Source organism: Helianthus annuus, chromosome 1 (genome assembly GCF_002127325.2).
Source record: "Helianthus annuus cultivar XRQ/B chromosome 1, HanXRQr2.0-SUNRISE, whole genome shotgun sequence".
In the NCBI taxonomy this organism is placed as follows: domain Eukaryota; kingdom Viridiplantae; phylum Streptophyta; class Magnoliopsida; order Asterales; family Asteraceae; genus Helianthus; species Helianthus annuus.
This window is the reverse complement of record NC_035433.2, coordinates 42230684-42242713: the sequence shown is the minus strand read 5'-3', so window position 1 is coordinate 42242713 and position 12030 is coordinate 42230684. Positions and strand designations below refer to the sequence as shown.

General features: G+C 39.4%; 1 protein-coding gene across 2 annotated transcripts; it reads left to right on the top strand.

Annotated features, from left to right (window-relative positions):
• Positions 1-2286: 2286 nt before the first annotated feature.
• On the top strand, positions 2287-3009 carry LOC118492300 (probable cysteine protease RDL3). Of its 2 annotated transcripts, none has more exons than XM_035990226.1 (2): positions 2287-2442; positions 2518-3009. In XM_035990226.1, exons 1-2 carry the CDS (start codon positions 2373-2375, stop codon positions 2766-2768), a joined length of 321 nt encoding a protein of 106 aa, XP_035846119.1. In that variant the 5' UTR covers positions 2287-2372; the 3' UTR covers positions 2769-3009. The 2 variants fall into 2 exon arrangements, with proteins under 2 accessions (XP_035846119.1, XP_035846118.1); XM_035990225.1 differs by having other exon boundaries at positions 2515-3009.
• The last annotated feature ends 9021 nt before the right edge of the window (positions 3010-12030 follow it).

Sequence of the window (12030 nt, the reverse complement as noted above, 5' to 3'; positions counted from 1 at the left end):
GCTCTGGAATGAAGACACGACGAGAAGGCGCTCAAAAGATGAAGATGATCGAGTTACCGCTGGCCATCATCAACTCCACAAGGATCTCACTTCATAAAGATAAAGTCATTTCACGAGCATAACTCAAGGGAGAGCTTATGTTAAGGGGGAGTTTGTCAACACACTTCCTACATGATACGGGTAGTTTGTTGATACACTCTCTACTTTCAAGACGTGAAGACTTTGAAGATCCTCCGACTTTGAAGACTTGAAAGGACATCGAGACGAGTCTACAACTATAGAAGATAAAGACAAAGCTACAGCCAAGGGGGAGTTTGTTGGTGCACTTGTGTCTGTACTTTGTCTGTATTCGGTCTGTATGTAACGATGTCCTGATTTGTGTTGTAAGTTGACCAAGTCAACCATCCTCCGGTTTGACTTGGACAACAGTTTGTATATTGAAAGATGTTCTGATCGAAGGATAGCTTCTCGAAGGATTCTGTTGATCCTTCGAGGTGCACGAAAGATATAGTTCGACTGTTAGACCTCGAAGGATGATCCTTCGAGGTCAATGCTGATGATTCGAACAACTTATCCTCGATAGATGATCCTTCGGACCATCTATCGGATCCTTCGATCTGGCATCATGGGCTGGGTATATATATACCCATGCAGTGTATGTGTGAGTGAGTTCTGCCATTTTGCACATCCGAGAGATAGAAAGCCTTGAGAGCATTCTGTCCAAAACTCACACACACACACTTTGAGAGTTTACAAGTTAGATTTGTAAACATTGTGCTTGTAACCGAAACCTTCATTTGCATTAATACAACTAGTGTTAATCGGTGAAACTTTTGTGTGTTTATGTTTATACTTGTCTCATCCCGGTTTGCCTACTAGCTTGGATTCCGCACTCGCTAGTGGGTTTGTATAACAAGGTTTAGGTTCGTTATCCTCCGTGAAAAAGGGACCTACAACTCTAACACAAACTCAAACAAAAATAAGTTTGCAAATATTTCTTTATTGCATTTCATTAGAGAAAATTACAAAAAGATTTTGTGTGTTTTAGCATAAACTTTGTAAAATACAAAAAGTTTTTGAAAAATAAAATAAAAATTTTAGATAACGAAAAATCAGTTTTAAATAAAAATGATTTTGAAAAACAAAATATAATAAACTCGGATCTTGAAAAAATCAAGCAACTTGAACCAGATGCTGAGATTGCAAAAAATAAAATTGAAGATTTAGAAAAGAAATCGAAAGGTTTTGTTGCTTCGTCCTTAATGTTTGATAATATAGTTCCAAAACCGATCAATAAAAATGAAGAAACTAGGGAGGACGAATATGAATTTTGTAATTGTTGTATTGGGTTTAAACCGTCAGGAGAGGGCAAAACAATTTTACCATTTCTCTATAATTGGTTGAATGCCACATAACACTTTTTAAATGATTGTATACGAAATGTGGTTTGTATTTGATCCTACTCCTTTACCTATAAATATATTATTAAGACCATGGGGTATGGGGCGGGGGGTTGTGGCGTGGGTTGGGTACAAACGCCCAAGTCACCACCCCGGGTGGGCTTGGGTTTCGGCGTGGCCGCTTGGGCGGGGTTTCAGCCCGGGCGTTGGGCGGGGCTATCAAGATGACATGGCGAGATCTCATTGGCCAAGACAAGTAGCCGTTTGGGCTAGCTGTTGGGCTAGCCATTGGCCAACGGCTATGTGTTAGAAAAATATATCTTTTCACTATAAATACTCACACTTCTATTCATTTTTTTACCACAACTACTCTACCTCTTCTATAATCATCTCTATCTTATTTAAAAAAAAAATCTCATCCAACTACAATACGAAAAATGAATCCTCATAATCGTGGTTTTGACTCGAATAATTCATGGGCATACCAAGAAACACCTAGCCCACCATCCAATCGTCCAATTGCTCCATTTTTAATACACTCCACTATGCCGGATATGGCTGGTTACGCATCGTTTATCTCGAATCGTTTGTATACTAACTTCCCTCACACCGACGATTCTATACCTAGCCCGATTCCTCATAATCGTGGTTTTGACCCGAACAATCCGTGGGCATACCAAGCACTAGGAATTTTTTTAAGTAATCGGTTTTTATTTAAAAAAAACATTATTAAAAAATATAAATTTGTTATTAAAAAATACAAATATGGAGGTTTGGGCTGGCCACGCCCCAAACCCCCGCCCCACTATACCGTCTTCAATGTGGGTCAGCCCGACGAACCCCGCCCAAGCCACGTGTCTGGTCACGACCTAAACCCCCGCCCCACCATACCCCACGGTCTAATATATAATTTTAAAAAGAGGACATAAGAGAGGGATCGTAAAAACCCTAATCAATCGACAGGTGGCGAGAATGGCAATGCTGGTGGTATGGAAGAGATCAGTTGTGATGCGACGGTTCCCTCCGATGAGTCATTCAAAAGGTGGATTTTATATGTTACTTAATAATCGATTCATGTGTTAAATAAAAAAATAAGTGTTATATCTAATTGCAGCAGGTTTCTCTTTCTCGTACTCCTCCGGGGAGAAATCAGAATCAGACATAAAGGGTGTTTTCGAGGAATGGGCCGCTGAACATCGAAAATCCTACAAAACCCCTGAAGAGAAGGAGAAGAGGTTTGCGATTTTTAGAGATAAATTCAGGTCCATACAAAAGCACAACTCCACCTGCGGTCGCTGCTGCAAAAGAGAACTCACCAAGTTTTCGGATCGCACCTGGGACGAGCTTGATCGGAAATATATCAAGTAGTTATTTAAAATTCCATAAATAAATTTATGGTTGCTGTGTGTATTCGGATGGAATGGCGATGTTTTGATTAGGATCATATTGATGATGTTACAGTTGAGTATGTTTTGGTTAAATCCGTATACATCCACTCCAGTTCTTTGGTAGAAAGGTTTCTAGGAATGTATTAGTTATGTCTATTCGCAGTCTTAGAATGTATTGGTTATGTCTATTCGCAGTTGTTATGTACCAATCGGTTGATAGATAATCCGTTGAGTGGATCAAACTCAAGAGAAATTAGCAAAAAGCAAGAGTAGCAATTTAGAGAGAATATTAGACTTTCATAATTTTCATTCATAATTTCATTGATGGAAAAACACTACTTAAATAGAATCACAAAATGCATGCACTTGTACGTGGATATGGTTGATCATGGGAATACCTTTCCACCCACTATCTACCTTAATTGAAGGAAACACTAAACAATAAAAACATAAAAATAGGAAACTAACTAACAAATAAAAATAAGAAGTAATATGCTTCTGAACGTGACTAGAGCACATATCAGTAGTTTACCTGAAATACACATGTTGCATATGTGTATGCAATGGTTATCTTTTGGGTCACGGTGGTGACAAATTTGGATCGCTTTTGGCTATGCTTATCATTGTATGGAACAAGAGTTACAATGGGTTATGTATGTTCCTATTGACTGCTTTGTGTGATTGCACCGTCAATTGCTTACAAAGTGAACAAAGTTAATCTTCATTCTACGCCAGCCGCTATTTTTGTGCCGGTTACTTTGATCTTTGATAGCGTGTGCAACTTGAAGTCTACACTTTTTATTTGGCTTCCGTGCTCGCGTTTCTTATTCTCATGCATGAGAATGTGAGTGATTATTTGCTTCAAGCTTGGTTGTTAATGCTCAGTTTTTGATTCTGTCTCATGATTTCATTAGTTACCTACCAAATTGCAACACATGTATTTGCTGATGGTTATGAATTATTTTGTTTACATTTTGCTGCAAAGCTTTGAAATTTCTATACTGAATCTTGTCATATAATAAATTAAACAAACATAGCGGGTAAAATCTTTCTGAAATGAGAGTTCCTTGACATTGATCATTTTGGTCTATTTATTTGTATCTTTTACACATTTAACAACTTCAATTGGAATGAAATTAGAGCCTTGCAGACTGATTAAACAACGTTATGGATGAACCAAATTCCATTCTAGCTGTAGCTGTATGTGTATCTTGTTAGCGGAAGCCGTTATCATCATCGTCGTCGTATTCGTGTTCGTGTGTGTGTTTGTACCGAGAACAGAGAAGCATGCATATGGATATTGTATTAAAATATCTTGGTGATCATCGAGAACAGAGAAGCATGCATATGGATATTGTATTAAAATATCTTGGTGATCATCATAGTTGCAGATGATCAATTATTTAGACACTAATATAACCGACAGTTGACAACGGTTATTTGCGGCGGGAATAACTGTTAATAACAGTCAACCGGTGCCATTCTCAACCGGTGCCATTCTCAACCGCTATCACTATCATAACGTTTCGAATATTTACGACCTATAATAATAATAATTACAAACTAAGATAATTAAGTTTACTATCTAATACACTCCCCTAAACTTAATTCGGTTTAAGAGAGTTCTTGAGCACGCTTTTGTTGGCTGCATCCAAAGCTTTTTCTGCTTATTTGAATCGAAACGTCTCCTTTTCTGCAGCCTCTTCATTCCATGACAGTCATTTTCAGCAAATAACGCGTAATGCTCTCCTTCTTCTTCCGGAATGCAGCCATCGCTCATTGCTCTTTCTCTCTGTTCTGCAACTATATCTTGTTTCTCGGAGTAAATCCGACTTCGGTTAATGGGTTCACCACTATTCATTGTTCTTCTTTCACAAACATTCTGCTGGGTTGTCTTGAACTTGTAATAATACACGAGAACATCTAAATACATAGCATACATTATTCTCATTAACTCACCATCACCACAATCATAACCCATGTCTTTGGCTACTATCCGTAATGACTCGTCTCGTCTTCGTCGATGATAAAAAGCCTTCTCTTTGAATTTATCATAATGCGTCCATGAATCTATCATGAATTGTTTTGTGATGCCGAGTACGGTAATATTGTTGCTCATTTCCCATTTTGTCGTTAATAGTCGTTCTGTCGCTAATCCGTCATCTGTCACTATCTTTCTTCTTTTGTCACTAACTGTCGTTGCTAAATCTGGAAATCCATTCTTTCCTTTTTGTTCCCGCGGTTCCTGCATCCTTCTTTTCTTCATTTTAACATCAGATGATTCATTCTTAATCATGTTTTTCATCATTCTTGAAGAATAAAATGTCATGATTCCTGTCGACTATTTCCGTCACCGTTTCCGGTGATCGGTTTCGGTTGTATCCTTCGCTCTCTTCTTGTTCTTCGTGATCATCCTTTGCTTCCTTGTCTTTCACAAACACATTTTCTTCATCCTTTTTATCCAGAACATCTTCACAGGCCATCTCATCTCTTTCGGGATCGTCTTCTTCTTTCCGTGTTATTACTTCGCATGCATCTCCGTTATCTTCGTGACGCCTCGATTCGTATTCCAGTAATGCAATTTCATTTTGCAATTCCATTATTGCAATCTCTTGTTTCAAGATTGCAATCGCGCGTAATCGGGGACTTATATAATCGGGATCGTTGTTTATTTCTCGCCTGTTTCCTAGTCAATTGTTCATCTTTATCATCCGTCTCTTCCCGGGATCGTGTAATTCTGATCGTAATTCTCTGTTTTCTAACCATGGGCTCTAATACCACATGTTAGCGGAAGCCGTTATCATCATCGTCATCGTATTCGTGTTCGTGTGACAGAGAAGCATGCATATGGATATTGTATTAAAATATCTTGGTGATCATCATAGTTGCAGATGATCAATTATTTATACACTAATATAACCGACAGTTGACAACGGTTATTTGCGGCGGGAATAACTGTTAATAACAGTCAACCGGTGCCATTCTCAACCGCTATCACTATCATAACGTTTCGAATATTTACAACCTATAATAATAATAATTACAAACTAAGATAATTAAGTTTACTATCTAATATATCTTGTGTCTTACTAACACTGATTTTTACATGTCGTGGTTTTATCTAATTATCTTGATGGGCGCAATGTGGCACGCTTTGCACGCTCGCAACGCCAGGAGCCGCCTTTGTATTTTTTACCACGTGCGCATGGCCTAGCTGATGACGTGGCATGCACGAGTGTGCGCGAGTGCATGGCGCATGACCAGGTAGTGTCATGATCTGTGCACACGTGGCGTATGAAGATGAGCCAATATGGCGTGACAGTGTGGCGTGTTCATATAGGCTCACCGATGACGTAGCGTGTGCGTACCAGAGTGGCGTAGGCCTATGGGTTAGCATGCACATGTGAGTGGCGCACCGGCGTAACAGTCCCTGCACACACGTGACTCGCGGAAGCTTCCAAGACTTCAGTAGCAGAGCAGTTTCGAATCTGCAGTCGAAACAGACGAGTTAAGGGCCAGAAATACAGGTGAGACCTGGTAGAACATACTAGAAATACCAACAGCTAATGCACACAATTCTCTGCAGATTTCTAATCTTCTTCTTACTCCTCTCAAGGTATTCTTTAGGTCCTCGAGCAAACTCCGGTAGTGGGAAACAAATCGAGTTCGTTTGGGAGACTTGGAATTTGTTTTAAGGGTTCCGTGTTAAACATAACCCTCGGCTTTCATCAACTGTTCTTGTATTTCCTTTTTCTTTTCAATTGTAATAGTTCTGTAAGTTCCAATTTTATTTTGTTTTCTATATTATAATCGTAATAATATTTGTTTTATTTATTTCATATGCGAACAGTTCCTAAATATTTAACATTACTTTATAGGCCACAGTGGGTTGATGGTGGTACGTGTTAGGATTGATCTTTTTAATTGTTTTTTACAATCCAATATTTTTGGCTTTTCTTGCCCATCAAAATGGTAAATACATGCATTGGCTTGAAATTTTTATTTCGTTAGTTAATCGGATCTTACGCAGCAAAGCACGTCTTATGATCTTGATCTTTGTGTTATCAAACTCAAGTCTCTCCCTTTCCTTCGCAGTCGCTTCTTCCTTTTCTCTCTCTTTCTTTTTGTACCTAAAATCGGATCGCTAGAAGCTTTAACCCAAGCTCGTGCAAACGCTTCTAAGTCGGCTCAGGTCCATGATTTTTTAGATGTTAAAAATGGAATGAGATTGGTATATTGGTTAAAGATGAAAATGGGGTTTAGATAGGTTTTTTATTTTAATTTTTTTTTTTTGGAAATATGACTGTTTACAACGGTCTAAATTCAAACGGTCAAAAGTTCTCCTCGGGGTGGACGGCTGCCTTCCCGAACCACACCTCCACGTCTTAGAAGGCGATGATACTTATAATTCATAGAATTTCGATGAATTTCGAAGTTATGTTTAGAGTTATAAAACTCAAAGGTACGTGTTACTTTACAATAGGGTGAATCAATTTGGTATATACTCTTGAAAATTATTGAAAATTGAAATACCAAAGTATAACAATAAATTGCATCAAGAACCACAACTATAACTATATATTGCATCATGCACCACGAAGATATGTATTTAAGAAAATCTAGTCTGCAAACTGTCCAGTTATTTACCCTGAATACTAAAAAAACACAAATTCTACAGCATTCTTGAAAATACATAATAAACAAATTAATTTGAAAACATAGAAAAAAAATACATAAACTGTTATGAAACTAGCCTAATAGCAAAACAATATAGTAGACATGGAGGATAAAAGAGATTAATATTTCATTGATTGGTATGATCTTTACTATAAGATACAATGAATACATATAGAGAATAAGTTTTGGAAAACAAATTAATCTATATTAGGAGTTGATAACCGTATAATATATAATAGTCAAATTGAATTTAAATAATCTCAACTTTCTCAATTTAACAGATAATAATCTCAACTCAGTTATTGTTTTGGTCAAAAATCTAATGAGAATAATGCAACCAAACTCTTAGTTATGGGGAATGATGCTTGAAATGAAGAACAATAATAAGGATCACTTCGATGTAAATTTCACAAACAACACAAGGATTTATACGAGGAAAAAGCCCTTGATCAATGAATGATCTCCGGCATAAAAAACCTTGGGTGATGGAAACTACCGATCACCAAGCTCAAATAAATCAATAAATGTTTACAACTTCGGATTGTGACGAGCTAGGTACAAGGATCACTATAGTTAATTATGTGAAAGTGTGTGAAAACTGTTAAGTGTTTGCTGAAAGCTTCGAGAGTGCAGTAGTACGAGAGTGTATGTAGCTGAAAATGGCTAAGTGTTCTAAAAATAGCTCGTCACCCCTTTAAAAATAAAAGCTAACTAAGCTAACAAACTATCCGACTTTTGTGCCATGCTCCCACATTCTCCACAACGTCCATTTCCATTCAAAAGTGTGCGAAATACCCGTGGAATATTCCATAGTAACGTTGCCAAGACCAAGTCAAGCCTATTACTCCTGCAAAACAATACGAAACGTGAACAAACAATCGTTAGTATGAGGATCCTTAGGGTGATCCATGATCCTGATCCTGAAGGTCTTCTGAGGATCACTATCTGTCACAGAAGTAAGGATCACTATTAGGATAACAAGTAAGGATCACTAATTGTTAGAAAATCCTCCCCTAACAATTGCCCCCAAAATATAAGGAGTAATATGTAAAATGAACGAGTTATGTTTTCTTGATCTTATCCGTAACTAACTTAACGGATGTATAGCCGTTGATGTAGAACTATCCGTTGCAACTATGACGTCACAGAAGTGACACCCCTGCAGAATCATGATTATAAATAGGAGATATAAATAGGATCGTTTGCATTTAAAATCCAGAGTTACTCCCTTTATAACTGCATTCCGAAGATAAACAGGTATTCATCTTCTTCCTTCTTTTGCTCTGTTTTCCTTCTCTTTTCATTATTCTGTTCAAAATGTTGCTTCGGAATTCCCCATCTAAGGATCACACGAAGAACAGCCCACTAAAGAGCCAGGGAATCATCGAAGATTCCATAAAAGAACGATGTTGCTTGTCACACCCCCGAAATCCACCTGCGGATAACACCCGCTTCGAGGGCGTGACTGACCAGGATCCAGCCACCAATTATACTGAATAATTAAAATTGATAACAAAGTAATACTTACTAACCATAAGATTAGCAAATATCAAGTTCAGAGTTTAAGGTTTTAAGTTCAAACAGTTAATAAGTAGCGGAAGCATAAGTAAGACTGTTTAAACAAAGTTCATAGTTCAAAATAGGTAACGCCCAACACAAGGGTGGACAGACACTACTCATTCCCAAGCAGCAAGCTCCTTCGTCACTGGTTACCTGCAAAGCATGCAGTAAGGGGTCAACAATAATGCTGAGTGAGTTCACTAGTTGTCCAGTTTTAATTACCAAAAACTTGTTTCACCAGTTAATTTATCCGTTTATACATGCCATGGGGAGCTACCCCAAAAGTTAGCGACTAAACTGTTTTTCCAATACCGAACACTAGGTAACCGTTGCGTTTCCGCAGGATGCCCCGATGTCAATGTTCTATCATCATTGACGGATGCCTGAGTACATTAGTTCACGACCGATCCCAAACCAGGGCACGGTGTGAGGCTGGTAAACACCTAAATAGCGCTATCAACTAATAACCCGTTCGCCTGGCTCCGGCGACTAATCGGTATTATGTAGTAGGGACTTGAGTGATAGAGTTGCGTTTAGTGCCGTTTGGTTGCATTCCGTATAAACAGTAATTAACTAAAAAGTTTCCCAATACAAGGGAAAGAAAAGTAAGTTTGTTCCCAGTAACTAGGGAAGGAATGTAAATGGTATCCCCTTTTACAAGGGGATAGGGTTGTTTAGTCTCGTGTCCCAAACCACCGGGACGCATGCTTTTAAGTTGTGAACTCACCTTGGGTTGCTCGGTAGATTTAGGTTACTTGTCAAACACGTTGGTCACCACGTCCTAACATGGTTACCGGTATAGGTCAGGTTCGGTGTACAAGCATTCACGTAAAAATCTATACACATAACAGGCACGCAACATGCATACAAGTAAACAGTCATGGGGTTATTGGGCCGGCCTAAACATTTAAGCAGTCAACAGCAACACATATTCCAGTCAACAGATAGCCCAAGATAAACACATTATGGCCCAATAACCAAAGTGGACAGCCCAGTCGCAACTAGGAGGTCTCGAGTCGCAACCAGGTGGTCTCGGCTTGTCATGCTGTGGTTGCGAGTCGCAACCGTGGTCTCGAGTTGTCACGTTGTGGTTGCGAGTCGCAACCGTCGTAGTCTCGAGTCGCATCATGTGGTTTCGACTTGTCATGCTATGGTTGCGAGTCGCAACGGCGTGGTCTCGAGTCGTAATGCCGTGGTTGCGAGTCGGAAGCTGTCCCTTTCATGTACACGTGATGATGCAGATGTAACAGTCCAACTTGTACCAAGTAATCAGGCCCAAATCGGGCAATCAGCCAATGAGGTTTCACAAACAACTTTGCCTAATCTGAATATTAGTAACTTAGATCAAACTTTGCCATTTTTGAAATCTTCAAACTACATTCAACAACTTCATCCAATGTTCATCATTTTTCTAGGGTTTTCATGCCAACATAATCACACCTTCATGAACCAAAAATCACATATTTTAACAAGATCAATATGCAAGAACAACAAAACATACATTTTGTAACCTTAAACATGGTTCGGTTGGCATAATCATTCCTAAATCACTATTCTTTTGGTCATGTAAACATATTATCATGCTTTCATACATAAAGATTTTCACATATAGGCAAACCTCACAAACCATCCTAAAGATCATGCATAATATCACTAACCAAGCATTTCTAGTTCATAAACATTTCACAAATCTTTTATACATAAAGTTAACACTAACCGGTTGTGAGGAAGAAGAATGAGCCGAAAACAAAGAGAAAGGAATCGAGAAGATGGAGTGTCCGAGTGATGATCTTGACCGAGTTCTTGTCCGAGATCCTTGCTTGAACCGAGATTTTGGAGAAGGAAAGTGGTGTTTGTAGAGGGTTTCTAGTGAGAGAGTTTAAGGAGTGTGTTTGTGTGTAAAATGAAGCAAGTGGGGGAAAAGGTTGGGATTTATACAAGAGGGTTTTCGGGTTGGGCTTGGGGTTTCGGCCCAAACCGGTTACGGCTCAAAGGCCCACTCGAGACCGAGTGGCCCACTCGCAACCGAGTGGTTGCGAGTCGTGGTCTCGGGTCGTGGTCTCGGCTCTCATATATATATATATATAATACATACATACAACACATATCATGTACAAGTCACGTTTCCATTTGATAATATTTATATATACAAAAATATTACAAGGTGCTCGTTCGGAAAGACCTAGAGTGTCACATTATCCCCAAGTTTTAAGAACTTTCGTCCCGAAAGTTAAGGCAGCCACTGCCAAGCTAGCGTGTTTCAACGGGGTGTCACATCATCCCCCCGTTAGTTTGGAATTTCGTCCCGAAATTCGGTTGTAGCTTCAGTGCTGGGGTTTTCGTTTGGGAACAGCTGGGGATACTTAGACTTCATCTGGTCTTCCCGCTCCCAGGTAAACTCTGGGCCGCATCGTGAGTTCCAACGAACTCGCACAAGGGGTATCTGGCTACGTTTGAGGGTTTTGATCTCTCGATCCGTGATCTCAATCGGTTCCTCAGTAAAGTGTAGCTGTTCATCAATAGTGAGTTCCTTGAAAGGAATTATGAGCGTCTCATCTGACAGGCACTTCTTCAGATTAGACACGTGAAAAACATTGTGCACTGCACTCAGCTCTGCAGGCAGGTTCAATCTATAAGCAACCTTACCGATTTTCTCGGTAATTTCGAATGGTCCAACATATCGCGGATTCAGCTTGCCTCGTTTACCGAAACGGACCACACCCTTCCAGGGTGAGACTTTAAGTAGAACCCGGTCCCCGACCTGAAATTCTAGCGGTTTCCTACGCTTGTCAGCGTAGCTCTTCTGACGGTCACGAGCTGCCGCCATGCGTTGCCTGATCTGTGAAATCTTTTCCGTTGTATCTACCACCAGTTCTGGGCCTGTGAGTTGACTATCACCGACTTCCGCCCAGCAAAGAGGTGATCGGCATTTACGACCGTACAATGCCTCAAAAGGTGCCGCCTGAATGCTAGTGTGGTAGCTGTTATTGTAGGAGAATTCCACC